Raw genomic sequence first — 22,030 nt, 5'->3', positions numbered from 1 at the left:
CTCTGAGACTCACTGCCGCAGGTTGTTTTGGTTTGTAGCCCCCCCACGAGAGACCTAATGGTGACGCCTCATGACATGAGCGAGAGGACGTAAGCCAGACTTTTGGGAATAGGGGCTTGCACTGGAGCGAGACCATGTGACGCCCAGACGGAAAAGCTCTTCCACGCTGAGCTGGTGGAGGGTTTCCTGCTCCATATTAGGAGCTGCTGGACAGCCGTGGAGCGATCCTAGGCTGTGATGCTCAGCCAGCCAATGTCTGATCAGTCACTTGTAGCGCCATGGGCTCTGGGTGGAGAGTTTGTCCTCAGTTCTGGGAGTGTAAAGCTGGTAGATTGGGGAGAGAAGTTAGTGGCTGTGTGGACAAAGGCCATTATCTTTGTGAGCCAATACTACCTGGGCCAATAAGGAGCTATCAGAATCACAGTGACTGCAATCTGCCTGATCTTCCTTATCACCCCTTGGGTAGCAGAGAGGTGGGTGGAAAAGCATGCAGACTTTGGCCCAGAGCCTAAAGGTACCATTAAGGCACCAATGATTTTCAAAGTTACTGCTCAGTTGCTGCCTGACCCCCATAGGTGCCTTAGTTTCTGTTGGTCAGCATTGACAAAGCTGCCTAAGCCCTGCCCTGACCCTGCTGCTAACGAGCAGCTCAGAGTACTCGCTCAAGCTGATGTCCAGGGTATGTCTACATTGTAATCAAACACCCACAGCCAAGCAGTGTCAGACGACTCGGATTCGGGCTGTGGGGCTATAAAATTGTGGTGTAGATGTTCATGCTCGGGCCGGACCCCGAGCTCTGGCACCCCACATGGGAGGGAAGAGGGAGGGGTGGGCAGGGTCTCAGAGCTTGGGCTCCAGCCTGAACATCTACACTGCAATTTTACAGCCCCGCAGCCTGTGCCTGAATCAGCCGATATGGGCCAGCTGCGAGTGTTTGATTGTGGCGCAGACATGGCCTCAAAGCAGGATTCCCACTTCCTCATGCACTGTATGGGGAGCCTGGGTACCTAACGCAGGGGTGTGAATTCCACTGGGGGGCAGGGCACCTGGGGGTTAGGTGTTGCACTGCTGAGTGGTGCAATGCCTAAGCACTTGGGGACTTGAGAACAGCATATGAAAGACCCTGGGCTAGTACCTGCTCTGGAGCAGAAGCAAGGGCATTTGCTGTTGGCAAACAGCTCTAAGGAGAGGAGCCCCCATCTGTGGAATATAGGCTTGAGAGCATCCATCAGGGACCATTCGTAGGAGAGAGGCATCGTCTGGGCCTTCCTCCTGAGTCTCTGCCTCCTAATGTTCTCGCTCTCACTGCCTTGGGAGGTCTAAGAAACAGCCGCAGCTCGGGCCTGGGCCAGGGGCCCACAATGGCAGGGCTAGAGCTAAAGGGATAGGCTAGAGAAGGTGCTGAGGCTCAAGGAGAGGTCTCACAGGGATATTGGGGGTACTAAGGCATTCTGAAAGGGATCTTAAGGAGGATCCCTAAAGTCTGCTGGAGGGGATCAAGGGTGTGATCTGAGTTGCTCTCTCTGGGGGATCCCTTGGAGAAGGATGGGGATGGATGTCTGGAGGAGAGTCCCTGCTAGATTCTGGAAAGAAAGTGTTGTGGGCAAAGAGGAGGAGGAGAAGTCTGTTCTAGAGGTGATGCTGACACGTCTCCTGCTACTGAAAATTTTAATTCTTTCTGGTGCCAGAGAGATTGGTGCAGGTGGCATTGGAACCAAGGCTGGGGTCCTGGTATGATTCCGGTACCCCTACGAAGAGTGTGGGTGCTGGTGAGGAGTCTTTGCCAGCACTGGGCTTCAGTGCTGGGGTGGACTTAGTTCTGCTCAGAGCAGGGTGACAAATAATTGGCACTGCTCGCTTGGCCCAGGCTGCTCAGGTCTCAGGGGAAGGGAACTCTTCTGGTTTAGAAAAGTCAGAAGGCCCATGACTCAATTTCTTTGGTCTCTACTGTTCAAAGGAAGCGGATCAGCACCATGAGTTTCTCTTAGACTAGTGCTCAGCTCTGCCCTGCCTCCGTGTAGCTTCACTGGGAAGCTCCCAGATGGTGCGAAATTTGCAGTGAAGGACCAAGTATGTCTGACTGAAGGGGGTTGCAGTCCCTTTCTTGATACCAGCAGTGAACTTTCACCTTCCAGTCCCTTTTTACCACTACAGAACATTGTGGTTTACCCTGGAACGAATGTTTGGAGAATTTCTAGAGTAGCGTTCATAAATGCCAACTAGCTCGAGCTAGTTAACATAATCAATTAGCTAGAGGTAAAAACTCTATCATGGACATACCCATAGGCCTTGTCTTCACTAGAAAAAGCAAAGTGAATTTTTAGTTATCACTTGTTAGCTAAAACCTTGTGTTAACTAACACCAGGTTAAGGCAAGGTAGCTTGTAATTTTAACATGTAATTTTAGCAGGTCAAGGTAAACCTGGCTCCCCCACAGTCTTTTACATCAACCTACTCCATGTTATAACTACAAACTGCCTGGTCTCCACTAGCATTTTGCCTTGTGTTACCACATTTGTGAACATCAGTTAAGAATGCACCTTTTCCCCTAGTGAGGCTGTACTCGTATTAACACAAGGGTGTTATGAAGGCTAGTTAATATTTATACACTCTTCAAAGGAACTGCCATTATCTGCAAAGGCTTATCTAATTCTGGACTGTTTTAAGAAAGGTAAGAGATACTGTTGGCCCGGGATTGGTAGCTTTTGCTCACAAACCTTTTGACTGGAATGGGTTAACACATTTCAGCAAACACTTGTACTGAACTAGCCAGGAAAAAAGGCAGGGGCACGACCATATTCAAACAAAATTGTTTTATTGAGAGTGTAAATGGAAATGTCTTCATATTGCTTGGATGAAATGACAGACAGCAGCTGTAGACAAATATGCTTTTTTTTTAAACAAATGAAAATGGATAAGGTAAAAATAAAGCTTTTTTTTTTTTACTTGTACCTTTAAGCAACATAATCACAATATATACACAAAGAAAGCTAAAATAAAGCTATGTTGAAACCAGAGCGTTTCAATCAATACATTAGATAATTACAGATTGTGTCAATAAATACCCAGTTTTTAAACTGTTTAACAGGCAACTTTTTACACAGATACGGAGAGGGAAAACTATATATATTTACAGTTCAGTGCCCTGAAGAAGGAAAAAAAAAAATCTTTTTTTTTTTTTTTGCACCAACACAAATAAAATGAATAAATTATAGAAAAAACATCCATGAAGGCAGGAATCTTTATCCCCATCGTTCACTTTTAAAATGATAGATATGCAGAGAAACCTAGGAATGTTCTAAAACATAATCTTACATTAGTGCCAATAAATACAGAATGGTACCGGACACTTTTTGTCAGTATTTTTGATGCCGCCTGAAGAATAGAAACGACCACCAATTAGATAATTGAATGGGATTTTCAGAACAACAAAGAAAAATTCTTGAAATCCTCCATCTGCCAGTAGTTCACCTACAATGGCCCTCCTGCATGGCAGCCAAGTCCCATCCGGCAGCTCTTGCTAGGTAAGACTTGTATGCAAGTGTACCATTGCTCTGCACAGCACAGGGCAGGCTCCTCAGTGAGGGTTCCAGTGTGGAAGGAATGCTGGGGGCTCAGTCAGGATAGCTGGGGCTCCAGGAGCGAAGATGCAGGGTGTCCCAGAGAGGCCAGTGGAGTCTGATGCAGTTAAATCAGACAGCACCAATGGACTCCTGAGCAATGCAACCTGCAGCTATACAGAAACCCAGCTCTTAGTCACAGCTGCAAAGGGTCACAGTTCAATTTGTGTTGTTGTAATATGTCCATTTAAAAGTTGACCAGCTCAGTACAAGAGAAGATCTACAATGGACAAAATAGCTCTCCTGGTATGTGAGAATGTCCTAATTGCTGGTAGCTGTGAACAGCTTGCCATGCCAATTAGAATACCAAATAATCATTTATTAACTAGCAGGTACAAACCATTGTAATCTCTATAGTTGGATATATTTATAGTTCAGCCAATGTAAGTGTTTTGCCTCAGCTTTTCATAAGGGTTTTTGTTTTAGCCTAAAATCAGTCAAACTGACACCATCTTTTCTTGCTCGGGAGTCTGCATACGCTAGCCTATTCAGCAAAGCAGACACCACGGGGTTACATTCAGAATATGGGGTCGCTGCATGCACAACTTTTGTTTAAAATAGCTAGAGCTGGACATTTAATTCAATGTACACCAGGCTTTAAGAAGAAAAAAATGTATTCCCTAGCCCCCATTTGGCTATTGCTCAAGTACAGGTATCACTGTATCACATACAAGAATTTAAACTTTTAAACCTATTTTTAAAGCTGGTAGATTTATACCATGATATCGGGATATACAAACTAGACCAACACACATTAGTACTGTTGGCATAGGCACTTAGTGTACTGCTAAAATACAGATTATGTCCAATTATATGTAATGGCCAGTGACCTGTTTTCAGACTGATTTAAACATACATGCCTAAGAAGGCCTCTGATACCCTTTAAAATGATACTATTTTATTTCTTATTTATTTTTTAAAAAGATGCTCCAAATTATTCAGCTTTACTTTTTTATTTTAGGTTTTTCTAAAACGTATAAAAGCAATAAATAATCCAATACCTTCATTTTCATCTAATTTACTTGTATCGCTTTATCTATAAAATGCATATAAATAGTCTGGCCCACTATGTTTTATAATGGTTAGACCCTTTACACTTCAGTGTACTAAGGAGCACTTAAATCAGGAGCATGAGCAGTGTTGCTGTAGTTTGCTTTGCTCTCAAAGTTCTACAGGCTGGAAAGGTCCTCCTCATTACATCTGCTGCTGCTAATGGTTCCTCTGCATATTCAGGCACCATAATAGATCACTAAAGATCTCATGGCCAAATCCTTAGGCAATTAAATAAAATTATAAAATAATTTAAGAAAAAAGTTTTTTTAAATATAGTTAGTTCATATTATTTCTTGACTAGTTTAGGGGGGTTGTTTTCCATAGCAGAATTATGGACCTCACACAACATTGTATAATCCCATACATGAAAGGATTTTTAGCTACCAAGAGTATGTTTTTAATTATGAAAAAACCCCAAACCCCACCCTCCCCTCACAAACTTCACCTGGCTTAGGCTCTTTTAGAAATGTTATACAAAGACGGAAAAGGTATCTGACAATCCCTAAAGTTAACACCTTTCCACCTCTTTTAAAAAACAGTGTTGTCGTCTTTAGGATCTGTGCTGCTAAAGACTTTTATTGCACTTCCAGGTCATTAATAAACCACAGTGCTATTCATGTACTAAAAGGTAAAAAATAAATAAATACAGATATATTATGTAAAAAATATGATTGTACACATAATACATCTGAGGTATTACCAATTTAAATAAGGTTTCATGCTAGTTCAAGCTTCGGTGGCTATTTAAATTCTGGAATTTGCAATAAATAGGTGAAAATGATTATGGATCTAGTGTATGGATCTTTTCTGTAAACCTCTTCAGATTTAAACGTAAGAGCATGGCAGGCTCACTCTTATGCAAATCATTTTTCACAATAAATATGGATTCAAAAGTTGTTTTAAAAAGTTTCTGCAACACTGAATAGTTTCTAGAAGGGGCTGTTGTGTATGACTGGCAATGTTAACAAGGAGTATTTCTTAATAGGTCTTTTTATACAAAACACAGGTAAATTCGTACTTGAAAGTCTTCTATTTTTTCCAAATTATGAAAGTTTATAAATTTTGCACAAACAGCAAGGGAACTGATTGTAGCTGCAGTATTTCAAAGTGTCCATGTTCTATAAAGACAAAAAATAATTTGTCTGCTTAGAAAGCTTTTTGTAGTATTTTCTCCTTCAGTGAAAGTTTGCTCAGTACTTCAGTTTTCATTTCAGTTTTCCTTCTTTTTTTAAACTTTCACTGTTTCCATTAGTGATGACTTAATGGCATCTTCTAAAAGCTGATTGTCTGTGAAAGGGACGGGGGTTTCTGGGACAGATTCAGACAAGCCAATTAGAGACTCCAGGAAACAGGTGCTCTGGTCTCCTGCCTGGGGAAAGCCAGGAAAATTAGGCAATTGAAACTGCAATGCTGAAAAGTTATCAAGGTTCTCATATTCCTTTAACGAGTTATAAAGAGGTCCCAAGTTGTAGTCGGAAAATGACTGAAAAAGATCCAAGGAGTCAGAGGAAAGGCTGAGATCTGTGTAACTCTTTGAGCACTGCTCTGCAGAGGATGACATGCAGCAAGAAAGCCCATCACAGTGTGTATCAGCAGTTCCGTCTAGAAAACAACCAGCGTCCTGATTGGCATTTTCATCCAGGCATTCGGAGATGTTTGACAAATGGCCAGAGTAGATTCCAGTGCTGAGTTTTTCAGCAGTTGTACCACACTGGTCTTCAATGTTAGCACTAAAGAAGTCAGCAGGATGGAAACAGCTCAAGTTGTCTTGGCAATTATTACTGTTGTCTTCGATGTCAGAATCATTGAAGTGGAGTATTCTTGCCAGGCCGTCATCATCAATATCGGACTGAGACTTATCTGATGGGACACTCTCGTACTGTTCTTCTGAATCCTCGCTCTGAATGGATGAAATCGAAGAGTCTGTCATATCACTACTACAGCTATTCTCCCCAACAGTCTCCAGGTCCATGTTGAACTGAAATGCTGGAGTCAGTGGGACAGCTCTTTCCTCAAACACGTTTTTCCCTGCCGAACAGCCAAATTGATGGAGTCTGTCCCGGAATGATGATTCGGGTTCTACATTCCTTTCATTGCTCTGCTGATTCTTTTCCAGTTCTAATTTCATGATGGTGTGGATAAAGTGAGTTTGCACTCTAGCCTGGTTGAATTCTATTCTCCCTTCCGTATTTCCACAGCCATCTTTCGTGCAGCCACAAGGGAACGAAGTGTGATCCATCTGCCATGAAGCAAAGAAGACAACAGTGTTAGACCTATGAGATTCTACCTCTACCTAAGGCACGGGGCCCATAAACCCCAGCATAACTTGAAAGAAAGTGACTGCAAGCTATGAGGAAACCCCAAAACTACAGCACAGCAAGATCTACATAGCAGAAACGGCCTCTATTGAGTGATTCTGAGAAACCATCTTCATAACAGAGCATACCAGCTAGCAGATAAAAACAAACCCTCTTTAGAAGGATAGGTCTCAATACAACTTAAGACCAAAGGAGCTGAAAAGATCTAATGGGTAAAGCATATACCCTTTCAAAGGAAGTGTGTGTGGAAAATGTTGGACAAATCATATAAATAGCTATGTATTGATTATATCATATGCACATGTAACAAGAGCTATTGTGATAGTCACTGGGGACTGATCCCAGGACCTAGGCTGGTAATAAGCAGAGCTTCTACCGTCTGAAGTAAAGGAGTAACAGCCGTAACTGGAACCTGCGGTCAATTCACCCTCTGAGGACCAGCCACTAGAGGGTGATGTGTAAAACGCGCTGTACAGTAGGTTGCACACACGCCAATCCCCACAGCCATGACACATAATGAATTAACATTTCAAAATCTATGGAATGCATCTTGCAGAACATATTTCAAGAGGCAAGCATCTCCAAGGAAAAACTGAACATGAATTCCTAAACGGAATTACACCGAGAGGGTGATACAGGCCAGCTCAGTCTGAAGTTACCTACAGGCAGAAACTTATCTCTTGGGGGTGGGGGGTGCTCAAGAATGGAGGAGGACTCTGAGGATTGGGTGAAGCTACGCACGACATCACATGCTGTAGACTGTCAGCCCGGCTTGACCTCACTTCAGAATTGGGATATAAACTAAGAAAAGCCAGGAAATCCAAAGGGACACGATCAAGCCCTAACCTGAGACCTGAACGCGTTGTTTAACTTTGTGGGCATGTGCCTCTGATGCAGCCCTCGGCTCTACCTGCCTGCTCGGTTTTGGCAAGCCAGTGGAACATTAAATACGCATCAGTCCTGCTTTAAGTGATCAGTATGGGAGTAAAGATTTCCACACGTGGTGGATTTGCAGAAACATGCAGAAGAGAAGGACATCGGGACATGCACATGACTGCAAAGAAATGCAGCACCCATTGGGCATCCCAAGGTGGGGGCTGTCCAGCAGAGATCTTGGAACTTTATCTATACTGCTACCCTCATTTTATCTTATGCTCTTGAGAGGAGTAAGAAGGGCCTAATTTTCTATGCTCTGAAATACAGGTCACAAAGATATGTACACATATACCATTTTTAAGGCAGGTAGCCAGAGCTCAGCCTGTCAATTTCAACAGTGTCCCTTTGACAGTTACCGTTTTTTACATGCAAGTTAGAATTAGTGCATTTTACAATCTGCCTTTGCCAGCAGGAGAACCTACTCCATACTGCGCTTGCTAGCTAACCTTCCCCGTCTGCTTTTCTTTCTGCTTGCGTCAAGTCTGCAGACGCTGCCAAAAAGCCTGGCCGTGTACATAGTTCCAATCTGTGCAAGGACCCTTCTGATATTAAGTTTCACCCTCGTCTCAGTCCCAGCCTCGCTCACATACGTCCCTAATGGATGCAAGGCACGACGCACAGCCTGGGTGGCACAGCGAGCGGCACGTACCTGACATTTAATGCCTGCTAAGCTACAGCTGCAGGTCTCTGGATCGCAGAACTCCTGGCAGTCACAGCCGCAGTCTTCACGGGACAGGCGGATGCTGTGCAGCTCCCGTTTCTCCTCTCTGTCGATCTTCTTCACCCCCATGGTTTTGAGCAGAGCACGTCTCTTTTTGGCAGGGTAGGGCTGTAGGAAGAAGCCGTCCTCCAGCTCCACATTGCTCACATCCACGTCATCGTCGGATATGTCCTCAGTAGTGAGCTGGCCGGCCTCCTCAGACTCCGCCGTGCCGTTCACCGTTAGCTGTGCCCAAAGAACAAGACGACAGAGTCAGTGCACCACATACACTCAAGAAACACATCTCAACCTAGCCAACAGGCAGCTGTACCGGCAAACGCACACTTAGAACTAAGCCACAACAACAAATACACCCCTCCCCGCCATTACTGCACCGTGGCCTTTCCAAAATGGGTGTCTGCCATGTGCCTGGGGTAGGGGTGAAGAGACGGCTGTGGGAAGAATCAGAGAATAGTGACCTAAAACTGGTGACCATTACGACCCAGAGGGGCAGAAACTAAAGGGAGGGAGGGGACAGGTCTAGTCCTGCTTCTGAAATGCAGCAGCTTCTTGGGTGGTGAGGCAGACACCTGGTAAACTGCTCAAGTAGGAAGAGGAACATTTTGGCCAAGGACACCAGGGCAAATCTTTACTCTGCTCAAGAGAGACGTGAGATGGCCACTGAGCACACAGGAACAAGGTCTCCTCTAAAGTCTTGGTAAATTATTAAATTCATGGAATTCAGTTTCTTTACTTTTGGAGAACAGAAGAGCTGAGCTGCTCATATCTGCATTTGAACACATGCTTCTAGAGAATCTGGATATGTCAAAACTGATACTTAGACCTCTGAGATGCCATAAACTAATCATAAATAAGGCTGCGATTTAGTCACGGAGGTCACGGAAGTCACCAATTCTGTGACTTCCAAAGACCTCTGTGACTTCAGCCAGCCCTGGCTGGGAGCTGCAGGGTCCCCTGCTGCCAGCAGTGGCAGGTGGACCTCCCGCAGCTCCCGGCCACCTCAGGTGAAAGGGGGGACGCCCGCTGCTCTTCGCAGCCCCAGGTGACCTGGAGACCACTGCAGCTCTCCGCTTGGGGGGGGCAGGAGGGACCCCCAGAGCTCCCGAGTTCAGAGCCCCCAGCGGAGGGGGACCCTGGAGCTCCCAGCCCACCCGCAGCTGCTCAGGCTCCTCATTTTATCATGGATATTTTTAGTAACAGTCAGGGGCAGGTCACAGCTTCCGTGAATTTTTCATTATTGCCTGTGACCCGTTCATGACTGTTACTAAAAATATCCGTGACAAAATCTTTGCCTTAATCATAAGGACTTGCACCAGCTAATGATAAATGATGCCACATGTTATTACTCACCTTCCATTTCAATGCCTCCAGTTTCTCCTCTTTTAACCGCTCCTTGAGTTTCTCCCGCCGAACGTTCTCCTGTTCCTTTGAAAATTCTGCCAGTGTAAACTGCCTGGACGAACTGTGCTTGCTCATCATCCCCAGGGTACAGCCACCCCGGCTAGGCACGCTGGTGAACCCCTGGCAGCGTGGAAAGTAAAACACAGTCACCTGGTCGAACTCCACATTGTTCTTCTTTAACCGCTTGGTTTTCTTCAGGATGGATGTAGCTAGAAAGGCAGAAATGAAAAAAAGGCACATGACATTCCTCTCCTATGAACAGATGTACATGAATGTTAACAGCTGCAAAACAGTGTAAGACTTCCAGTTAGTCTACAGAAATCAACAAGTTAGTATTAGGCCAGTATCTCAGCAGACAGATCCTAAAGTGCAGTATGTAAACTCATTTCAAGGCAGGTGAAGGTGCTGCAAGAAATCACAGCCAATATATTTTGGCTAGCAAAGAACATTGATCAGTCTTGCTAAGAAGCAATTGCCTTTCTCCTCCTCACATTGATTTCCTCAAGGATGTTTACATTTACTTATTCTTCAAGTATAGCAGAGCATAACAAAATGGGGTGTGTGTGTGTGTCTGTCTCTCTCTCTTCAGGTTCTCTTTTGCAGGCCACCAAATAATTTGCTTACTGCAGCTTACATGGGAGAGCTCACAATTACTAATCGCTGCTTTTATGGTACTTCCTTTTGCAGCCACTGGGAGGAACTATGAATCTGTACTTTATTCTCAGGAGACTAATTTGAGAGCAGCTGCAAAGATGTTAATCTTTATACAGGTGATCCCAATATAAACATTGGCAACACAACACTGTGGTTTATCTTAAACTGCTATAACATGCTTTATGTATTTAGAAAGTTTAAAATACAATCTCTCCAGAGATACCTAGTTTTACATTGTCTCGTGTGAATATAAATATATAACAGATCGGATTTACTAGTCTACAGGAGTAATTCCAGAATCACTCTGTTGCCCTGCACCTATCAGGACATGTAAAATGGAATGCAAAACTGTGGCAATATTGGTTTAAGGAACTACTTTTCCTGCAACATGAACATGTTAGGAAGAAGAGGCAGCAAAAGACAAAATGAGCTTGTTTGCTCACGATCTCTGCTAGATTCTCATAGAAGGTGGATGAAGTCTTAGTCAGCACAAAGATAATCAAATTTTAGAGCCCAAACCATTGAGAATTATATAAACAGACCTCACATGGCAGGTGGAAAGTCTCCAGTTACTGGGGGGGGACATTTCTTCCCAATGACAATGGCCTCCCATCTCACCCTCTCAGCTAAAACAGCAATTTAAAAACTTGCCTTGTCTGTATATGAAAAGTTGCGCCAGAATTTATTCTACATCTTTCTAGCTATGCCCTAGTGCAGACACACTTAAACTGGGGTAACCCTTGTTTACACTGGTTTAGCTTAAATCATTAGTTTACCAAACCCTACTGTGCTAGGAACTGTATTCACACCGAGTAAGACAGTAAATGTCCTGAAGGAGCTTAGAATCTAATTACACGAGACAGAAGAAGAATTATCATCCCCATTTTACAGATGGGAAACTGAGGCTGCAAAAAGATCCAGTGACTTGATCTTGCAAAGGGAATCACTGGCAGACTGTTCTGAACTCAAATCTCTGGATCCCAAAACTAGGCCTGAACCATCTCATTCCTCTCCTGACCAGAACTATTATGCATATGGAATTGTAATGACCAGCTATAAACTCAAAGGGTGTTTGCAGAGGTGGGGTGGGATCAGATACCCCTGAAGCTTAGAGAAATGCAGAACTGGAGTTAGTCATGCCCACTTTTAACAGTAAGCCTTATTTACCAACATATAAACAAACACTTCTTAGTTTAGTCTAAAGGAGCATTAGTAGAAGCTGCTAACATAGCTGCACCAAACATATCAACAAAGCTTTTGAGCTTTCACACTGGTCATTGTCGTCATTTTAATGACCTCTTCTCACTGGGCACAGCATTTTTGTGTAGTCTTGGCTTAACCATTTAAAAATATTTATTCTTTACCATAACACCCCACCCACAAAAAAATAAAATTAATATAATTATACTTTGCTCTCCCCCCCCCCCGCACAAAAAATTGTATTCTCATTCCTGACACTTTTTAAATGAGCCAGAGCATACAGAAAGTCCATTGTTATTTCACAAAACCCAGAGGACAAAAAAAGAATGAGACTCTTTATTATTACAAGACTTCTAATGCCTTTTCAGACCAGTGGATGTTTGTGTATGTCTGCTAAGTGGACCTTAACTGCAAGATATTTGCAGGGCTCAAGTATAATTTACTTGGTAAAGCTATTTCCCTTAGCTGAAGATTGTGCGCACTGTAATTTTTGGATGACAAGTGAGGGAAGTTCATATGTGTTTCCCCAAAGCAACCCAAACTGGTAGTAGCTGCTAGGAAAACAAAATTGCATTTGTCTGCACCAACAGCAGTGTCAGATGTGTGGCATTATTTGGCAAGTCATCCGGTTTGCTTACGAAACCATTCTGAAGTGGTTTGTATTAACTAAGTACGCCATTGGTTAATCACTTGTACCCTACTTTTTTTTTAAAAAATGGGCACCTATAACTAACATTTAGGCCCCTAGTTGCCCATTTAGATAACTTCAGGCTCCTATCTTTGCAAATTAGGGCCTCTATGCAAATTCATAAAGGCCCTAATTGTTATAAAATACAGGAGTAAACAGTTGAAGAAAACTATCCTTAAAATGCAGGCTGAGTAAATGGACCATATTTATAAAATTATATGGACTAGACTTCATAGACTCATTCCATAGTTTACAATGGATAAATCAGCGTCTGCCAAGATCTTGGGAGTGACTGTAATAACTATCCACAGTGATAGTGCCATGTTTTAAAAATCTGTTTGCAAAGTCTTTGCACATATGTGGACTCCATGAGAATACAGCCCCACCATCTGGATATAACAACATATCCTGTCATGGGATACTTACGAGTGAAACTGGAGGGTAAGGCAGTGTTGGGCTTGCTGTCTCCTCGGGAGTTTTCCTCGTCTGTTTCCCAACCTGATGACGCCGAAGAAGAGGAGAACGGGGAGCAGGAGGAAGAGGAGCAGTAGGTGGCATCATCCCCCAGTTCATCATACTTCCTTTTCAATACTCCACTCATGGTTATTCGGTATTTTTCATATAACTGAAAAATAAGGGAGAAAAGAAAAATAAAGCATGGGCGACAATGGATGTTCTTCACAAGGGGTGAAATTCGCTCCTGCGCAGGGAGCCAACACAAATACCAAATACCACTTAAGCCTTATTTTGAGGGCTTCATTGGCATTTCGGTGGCTTCCGTGCCAGCTCTCTGCACGTGGCTAAGATTTACCCCTATGCACCTAAAGATCAGAGGGAAAGATGTTTAGGCCACCTACCTATAAGTCACACATTTGCTACACTCACATTTGCAGGGCTGTTCCCTCACAACCTTGAGAGGTGGTGGAGCACACCATGATTTCAGTTTCTACATCAACTAATTCCCATCCATGAAAGCTGTCCCCTGATTTCCACCATAATACGAACGGTTACTGCTTAAACTGCTATGGTTTTTGAACACATTCAAGCCTCTCCCCTACTTTTGAGGTTCACATTTTTATCTAATTCACCCTACCTTCAAACCTTATTTCTGGCAACTGAAATTTCCATGCAACATTCCACCCATATTAAGATTGTACAAAAAAAGTGGCTGTAGGTTACTACACACACACACGATCTTCCACACGCTCATTCATTCCATCAACAGAAATGTTAATAAACAATAAGTATTACATTTTGTGCACTAAATCTTTTATGTTAACTCCTTACCCAAATCACTTACTAGGAAGTTACAGCTCTAGCTTTTGCTAATTACAAAAAGAAGCCAGTTTCTTGAAAACAATCCGTTGCCATGATTTACTTGCTTCAGTCCCCTGGGGGCTTATTAAATGAAGCACTGAAATACAAATATATCAAATGCAAGAAACAACCCTTCCTCTCAGTTTCTTTCAGATTCAGCCCACTGTTCACTAAACCATGCGTTTATTTTGCGATATATATCACACACAGTACCAATTAAAAGCAATAGAGCTAATTAAAAACAAAGTCATTCTGTACTTGTCTGGATTTCTAAATTTTGTTCATTTCTTTTTCCAACTTTCAACCCACCAAACAACTTCACATTTAATCCTTTAGCGTCTTTGGAATAAGAATTTCCTACAACAAAAAGACACTACACTTTGCATATAATATACCAACTGAATCATATCACTTACTCTACAGCTCAAAATGCATTGAGTCAGAACACTCTTGGGAAGAATTCTGTTTGGACCAAAGACCTTTTCTCCCTATAAAGCCCTAGATACAACAACCTGGATGCCTCTCTATTTTGATAGAAATCACCACTGGTCTATTTAGGTTTGAAGTGGGTGAGCACGTAACCAGACGTCACGACAAGATTATTACTGGAAGAATGACTCACTATGATTCAAACCTGTGCATTTGTATATTTATCAGCAACAAACATGTGAGGCTACAAATCATGACATCCCAGAGCTAGAGTTCAGAAACTTCCTTTGGCAAGAAAATAGGTGCAGTTTATGAGAATCACCCACTCGTACTGAGGGAGGGATGATACAGTGGCTCCAGTCACTTGGCATGACACAAGAACGGCTGCTTCTTAGTAAGCAGTTTTAGCAGCCTATGAAACGAAGAGGCTATTATCAGAAAGTGTCGCTGAATGATAAGAATGGAACTCGATCCAAAGTCCACACAGCCAAACACAGCTGACATGGGAAGCAAGACAAGCAGAAGGATGCTGCCCCCTTCTCTTTTCCAGATGCCTTACAAAAAAGGTCGACAATTAAAATATAAAAAGTCACAGTTTAAGAATCATTACAAAACAGCTAGTGAATGAAGCCTGGCCACGGACACTAACAGTTACCAAGCTGCTTATTACCAAGTTACACAGAACTTCTTGAACTGCATGGAATCCAGAGATCTCACGGAACTGTTCCATTTAACATCCTTAATTCTAAAAAAAACAAAGGCATCCTTTACCGTGACACTAACTCAGAACACAAGGATGTGTCAGATATGTATTAAAAACAGGCTTGCAATCTTATAAAGCCCAGTGTTATACTTGACTGCCAGAAACTCTCCTCCTCAATCAAGGTTAGACTTTTCTATTAGCACAAATGTGTTTGTGACCATCATTGTATTACTACCTATTTCCTTTGCATGTCTAGTCGGTTAAATCTTCTTTAAAAGCTCCTGCCAAGTGTGGGCACACAGCAAAAAATGCATATTTCAAAACCTTTTAATGAGGGGATTTTAACATTTCAATAGCATTGCATAAGAATACTTAGCGCATCTATATAGCTCTTTATATCTTCAAAGCTCTATACAAACACTAATTAATTACGTTGACAAACAGCTTTCCATAAGACAATAGTCTCTAAAAGGTTAAAAATTGCAGGCTGTAATGGCCCTTTGGTTATAAGAAAGTTAATCATTTACTGCAGCATGGCTGTATTGGGGCTTCAAAGGCACTAGGCTATGCAACTTTCTAATCTGAAGTTGGGCTCAATAAAGAGCATTTTTTATACAATATTTTCATACTAGGGGAAAAGTAACTGTTTCCCCAGCCTCTTTTTACACCCGTTGTTGACAGCTCTAACATGACAAGGAGACAGAACGAACATTGCAGGTGGTTTTGCCACAGTTGTTTTTTTGGCCTTAATCCAAAACAGATGGGGAGGTGGTGGATTTGGATATCTTCCATCAGTAACACCACATGTACTACCTGACACCTGGCTTAACCCCTTTGCTACTTTCCATTGAGCTCACCAATACTATTCAGCAAGAACTCCCCAGTGACCACAAGGAAGCTCAGCTGTTAGTATAAATTCTCACTGTACTTATGTGCTTTCCCCCCCATTTTACAAAACGAACACGAACTCGGTAGCTTAAAAAACAACCACCATCTTCTCAGTGTGGGGTTTGAAACAAGCTCTGTGCAGAAGTCTGAGGTTTTATTCAGCTCCATTTGACAAGTCTCTTCCAATGATAAAGTTGGAAAATTAGGAGTGACTGAGCTCGTACTCAACTACTCCTTACTTTATTGTTTGTTTGATTTCCCCCCTCCTATTTGAGAGCACTGGGGTGGAGGGGGAAGTAATTTAAAGCAGCCCCAGTCGTGTTAAGGAGTAATCACTCTTCACGCCTCTATGCTTGTGGACAGCTCATTTGTAAAGCATACATGTGTATGGGGTCTGGCAGCTGCTCCTTACGTCACAGTCACCTTCCACCCCAACGTGCAGACTTTTGAGCTACATCATTTGCAAGGGATCCCACATTTTAAACAAACAGGGATGAAAGTAACCCTCCCTTTGCTTGTGCCATCTGAGCCGGCCCAATGGCTACTATGACAGATGTCAAAGCAGCAAACACAGGAAACTTGTGGAACACTCAAGGTCGCACTACAAAAAAGATAAATAATAGGGAAATAACACAGATCATGTCAAGCTCACTTAAAGCAAAGCTCCTACCCCCCCGGAACAATGTAAACTACTGCTTTGGAAGAGTGTTACCTTTGGAATTTGTGCTCACAGACCACCTACACTGAAATCAGCCACAACCATCTTCCAACCCAGCCTAACCAACAGCCAAATTCTGACCTCAAATTCTAGCCTCTCTTCCATCTCCCTGATTGCTCAGTCACTAATCTGTGCCTCAAGAGCTATATTTGGCAGTCGGGTGGTACAAATAGGCTACCACTGGGCATAAAAGAGAACCAAGACCACAACAGTTTCACTTGCAGGCAAAAAGGCACATTAGAAATACCGAAAGCAAAGGCTACAACAACAACATACCTGATTGCTTACAAGTTACATTTGTTTTTATTTTGTTTAATTGGCCTGTATATGCACTTCCAAGATGACACTCAAAGTTGGCTGGCCTAAATGGCTGTTGACAGTGGTCTCATTATAAAGTGGGAAAGTGTCAATGTGAAAATCAGCACTGAACAGAGAAGCACATGAATAAGGCACACACACTGGTCTGTTTATAAAGACACAGCAAATCATGTTACAGATAAACAGATGGTCTTAATGATTGTTGGACTGAAGCACAAAACCATGGTCAAGGTAGGTTATAATCTAGGATTACCTAATGCAATAAAGTCCAGTATAAAAGTGCTCACCATGCATAAGGTATTTTCCCCAAGAGTGGGAAGAAGGAAAAAATGTATCACTTCTCTTCATAAGAATGAAGTGAGCTAAACATTTAGGGAAAAAAATACCCCACTACAGTATGACAAAGTTATTTCAAATATTTTATTGCATTGTCAATGCATAAGTAGAGATCATGCAAACACAGTTCTTGATTAATGGGGAAAAGCTTTTACTGAAACTGCTCCCCCTCTTACCCAAAGCATTTTTCCCTTTTCTGTTTTTGTTTTTAAGATGGAACATTTCCCCAGGTAGAGTTTTAAAAACCTTTTCACGAACTATACAGATATAGTGAAGCTGCATCCTCAGTGTCTGGTTGCACCCACTCAAAAAGAAAATCCTACAGAATAGAGTTAAACATTTGAGGTAAAGCCAATCACTTTTCCGTGAGAGCAGAATTCAGCCCAGGAATCTGAACACTGCCTTGAAACTCTGATGTCTCTTAGCCTGTTGAATGATCAGCCAATAAAACCCGAATGCCAATTTATACCCAGTGAGGATATTTTAATTGCAGTAATTCCACAATTAAAAGGTCTGTATCGGACATAAATATGGTTTTAAGAATAAGCCACCAAAACTACACAGCAGCTTGAAAAAGGGTCCTATTCTTGCACTCTCAAAGTCTGCAAGTACCATATACAAGAGGAGTTTTTTTTCCTCCACTTTTTTTTTTTTATATAACCTGAAATAAAATAATCCCATCTCCCTTTTGGTTGCCAAAAAGACATTCTGTTCTTGGCTAAGACTCCTTACTCATCTATTTTACTGAAAACAGCTTTTTGAACAAGTACATAATGCGATGGATCAAACCCGCAGGAATTCCACTAGCACCGCAACTCCCACTATCTTGGGAATACTTTCTAACAAATATTTAGCTCAGATGTGCATTCCTCTCTCTCTATTTTTTTTGAACATCAAACTTGGGGCAGAGGGGGGATGTCTGGTGGGGGAAGGGGAATTGAAATGGCTAAATCCTTTTTCTGGCTCTCAGCAAGTCGCAAGGCAAAGCCCTAGTACACTGGAATGCAAGGAATTAATGTTTTAACTATCCTACTCTTGGACTACATGTAAACAGTAAATATTTCAAGTAATTTAGATTTAAGAAGATTTGGCATTTATTTAGTCAACCAGAGGAAAAACAACCAAAAACAATAGTGTTCCTTTAGTCTATTTATAACTAATCCCACAAGACATTATGTTTGTGTCTGCAAGTTGCTGGTCATTTTACTGCAGAATATAAACTATTTGCATCTTTACTTCATAGCTGTTATACGCAATTGTACAATTGAATGGTTGCAGGGTAATCAACCGAGTCAAACTACAGAAACTTCTTATACTAGATCCAGTTGCTGTAGGTTCTGCATTCACTAGTACCTGGCTGGACATCCATGCTTATAAAGAGCATCAGAAAGGACATCAGTCTGCAGTGACAGTTTAAAGTTTGGTTTCATGTCTGAGGAGCCAATGCATGAAGGAATTCAAGATTTGTGCAAAAGTAATTTAAAGTGCAGCTCTACTCTGAAAAGCAACTTTGTAAAAATGTTGTCATGGACTTGAATTTTTTTTCCCAGTAACTTTCAGATCAAATCTGTTCCATTTACAAGTAAAAAGATGCCAGCTCTGCAAGCAACCTGAAATCCGAAAGTCAAGGTGGGTTCTTTCTGGCTCATGGATCAATAACAACAAAGAGTCTGCAACTGGAAATTAGTTAGCAATTCTGTTGCTCCATGAGTCAGATTAGAATCCAGCTCCGTCCCCCAGGGCTATGGTGGGTCTGCACGTCTGACAAAAGCAAATATTAGTTTAAAAACACCACCATGTATTTTAGTCGGGAAGGACACTGAATACACTCACAGAGCAAGTCTTGGAGTAAGACAGTGCAATTTTTACAGTCTCTCTTCAGACAAGGTGGCACTCATTTACATGCCTCTGTTGACTGCAGGTCAGATGACCTTGGTATCTAGCATTAACAAAAATTGGCGTAGAGCAGAGCTTTTAATTTAACCATCTGAATATCAGATATCTAAAAACAGAGGTGCTTTCACTGAAGCTTCTAGATTACTTAATAATCAGTACTCTACTGGCATTGATTCATTGAGCATCCATTCATTTAACTATTTTAATTCTCTGGATATTTATTTGAGTGGTTTCCAAAGCACACTGTTACAATATCACCTAGCCTTACAATATCACCAGGTTTGATGTAGGCATTTTGAAGAAGCTACCATAAAAAGAACCAGCCTAGAAAGGAAAGTGCAAGAAAAAAAGTCTCCCTCCCAGTTTCCTGCTCAAGCATGGAGTGAAAAGCAAGGGATAGCCAGTCTCACAGAGAGTATTCCAAGAAACACAAGCCTTGCTTTCCAGTTCAAACTAGATCATTTTAACCCAGCTGGGTACGGTTTCATAACCTTACTCTGGGTAAAAATAGACTCTGCCTACCATGCAACAGCAAAAACTGAACTAGTCAGTTCCACAGAATAAAAGCATGAATCAGTTTATAGTGCAAGTTTATTCCTATGCCAAAATATTTTTCATAGGAAGAATTTAAGAAGTGCTTTCTCTAACACTTTTCAAAAAGCCAAGCCTGTACTTTCCCCACCATGCCATTATTTCTTGTTGACAACTGGAAAGGTAAATAAAAAACAGCAAAATACATAGGAGATTATCTGATTTGGCTGCTAAGAAATTAAGCTTCCAGGTCTACTTGCAAGGGATCTTACTATAATAAATATGAAAATACAGTGTGCACTTTGTCTAGGAAAATCCTCTATTTGATTACCCCTTATGAATAATTCACAACAGGTTTCCATATTTGTCCTCGAGTAGGTACACACTGTACATTACCTTTTCTCCTATGTGTGCACACTTTTCCTGCACTAAATTATTAAAAGGCTTGCCAGCAGCTGTATGGTCTTTTAGAGTGAAACACACATCTACCAGACCCTAAAACAAACCTCCTGACCTTGATGGCTTCACTTAAAATTGCTTAGCAAAAACTCCAGTTGTAAAATGTTAGATGACTCGGTAGTTCAATGCAACAAATAACTACACATTTACATTTGTAGATGGCTATAAACATTTTCTGTTGATTCCAACTATTTTTTTTTTAATTGGACATTTTAGTAGAACATCATTACTTTAGAAAAAAGTTTTCATGCATATCAACCTTTTCCTAAGACTAGATTGTATAATGTGTGTGTGACACACAATCTAAAGAAAACCTGTTTGGTTTGAGGAAAAAAATACACATTCATGAAACTTTACCATTTTAATCCAGGTATAAACTTGAAGAAAAGTCAGATTGTTTACTTAATAAATTAAGACAAGAGCCACTGCTCTGGGAAGAGGAAACTGATTTGCATACAGTACACAGAAAAAGTCACAGGCTGTGGGGGTAAAAGCACCTTCCTGCCTGGTGTTTGGGCAGGAGCCGATCAATTTGTCTCTAAACCAGTAGGTGTTGCTGTGGCAATGGAAAAATACTGTCAGTTTTGCAAATTTGGGCGATATAACTATCAAGTGCCCCCATTTCTTCAAATATCAACAGAAAATTCAAACTGCAGCCTTTAAACATGGAGAGCTGAGGCTCTTTTTCTCAAGACAAAACTGAGTGTCACCACCAAAATAAAAAGTTATTCTCTGCATTTACATTTCTAGTATGAAACCAGTTTTGATGCATGAGCAGCATTAATATATCCTTAAGGAATGCCATATAACAAATGCTCTGGCTGTTTTTCTCCTGTTGCCACTGATGTGAGAATACTGAAGCTATTTCAGACAACACCTGGGCACCTAGAAAAGAACCTGATTTTAATCGTGAGTCATGGGCAAAAAACTACATCCAAAGGCATCTCCACTAGCTTGCCGACTGGGAAGGGATCTTATGCAGCAGTCTGTATGACAGAATGGAAAACCCTCAGTTTCGTTCCCTCCGTGGATGAAACAATGTTAGTGTCTTCCCTGCACGCCTGGGACCACGGAAGGAAGAAAAGCAGGCATCAAATTCCTTAAAAGCAAAAGAAGTCCCCTGCCTTGTTAATTTGCCCAGAGGGAATGTGCATTCCCTTCAGAGGAGATAGCCCAGCATGGAGCCAGAGATCATTATCTCTTCGGGCTGGGGGACCTGGGCTCCTTAATTAACTTCTTTTGAACTGTTTTGGTGCACATCACTCCAGGACATGGGGAGGGGACGGGCCGGCTCTCAAGGCAGCCACTGTGAGCGAGAGGAACAACTTCGACCAGCTAAACGTTACTGACCACGGCCCTGGAGACACCAGCGCCCTGTACAATCAGGGGCTCGGATTGTTGGGCAGGCAGCGCGCTCCGCAGTCATGTACGGGGAGCAAGGGCCGGGGGGAGCCGGTCAGTGCGAGTCACCCCCCCGCCCCGGGGGCAGCCGGTAACGCCGGGCCCCATGACACCCCCCCACCCCTAGCGCGGCTGCCTCAGTCCCCCGCCGCCATCTCGCACTGTGCTCCCCACCCCGACGGGAAGGGGGCGCTACCCCCCAACGCATTTCCTCTCCCGCCCCCATGCCAGCCCCCGGCACTGTCCTGTGCCCCCCCTTTCCCATGCGAGGTCCCGAGCCGCCACCGGGCGCCCCACTGAGCCGGCGCCCGCTTTACGCCCCCCTCCTCCCCGCTGCCAGGTCCCGCGTCTCGGCAGCGCCCCCGTCCCGCGACTCAGCTCCCCCCGCCGTGCGCCCAGCTCCTGGGGCGCCCCCGCTCCGCTCTCGGGTGCCTGCCCTCCCCC

The 22,030-nt window shown here is 42.7% G+C and overlaps 1 protein-coding gene across 2 annotated transcripts in view; it reads right to left on the bottom strand.

Moving 5' to 3' along the window:
• Window positions 1–2,888: 2,888 nt before the first annotated feature.
• CSRNP1 (cysteine and serine rich nuclear protein 1) overlaps window positions 2,889–22,030 on the bottom strand; it is a 19,779-nt gene continuing 637 nt past the window's right edge. Inside the window, exons 2-5 of one of the 2 annotated variants that reach the window (XM_024216088.3) lie at window positions 13,017–13,215; window positions 9,998–10,257; window positions 8,576–8,872; window positions 2,889–6,911 (exon numbers count right to left, since the gene is read on the bottom strand). In XM_024216088.3, the coding sequence (XP_024071856.2) occupies window positions 5,901–6,911; window positions 8,576–8,872; window positions 9,998–10,257; window positions 13,017–13,191 (1,743 nt within the window). In that variant the 5' untranslated portion in view covers window positions 13,192–13,215 and the 3' untranslated portion in view covers window positions 2,889–5,900. Of the gene's footprint in view, window positions 6,912–8,575; window positions 8,873–9,997; window positions 10,258–13,016; window positions 15,199–22,030 lie in introns of those variants that run through there. The other variant, XM_029911633.1, reaches the window with a different exon arrangement.

Source organism: Terrapene carolina, unplaced genomic scaffold (genome assembly GCF_002925995.2).
Source record: "Terrapene carolina triunguis isolate 2854851 unplaced genomic scaffold, T_m_triunguis-2.0 Scaffold111, whole genome shotgun sequence".
NCBI classification, from domain to species: domain Eukaryota; kingdom Metazoa; phylum Chordata; order Testudines; family Emydidae; genus Terrapene; species Terrapene triunguis.
Note: the sequence above shows the minus strand (reverse complement) of the source record. Positions and strands in the feature narration are given on the sequence as shown.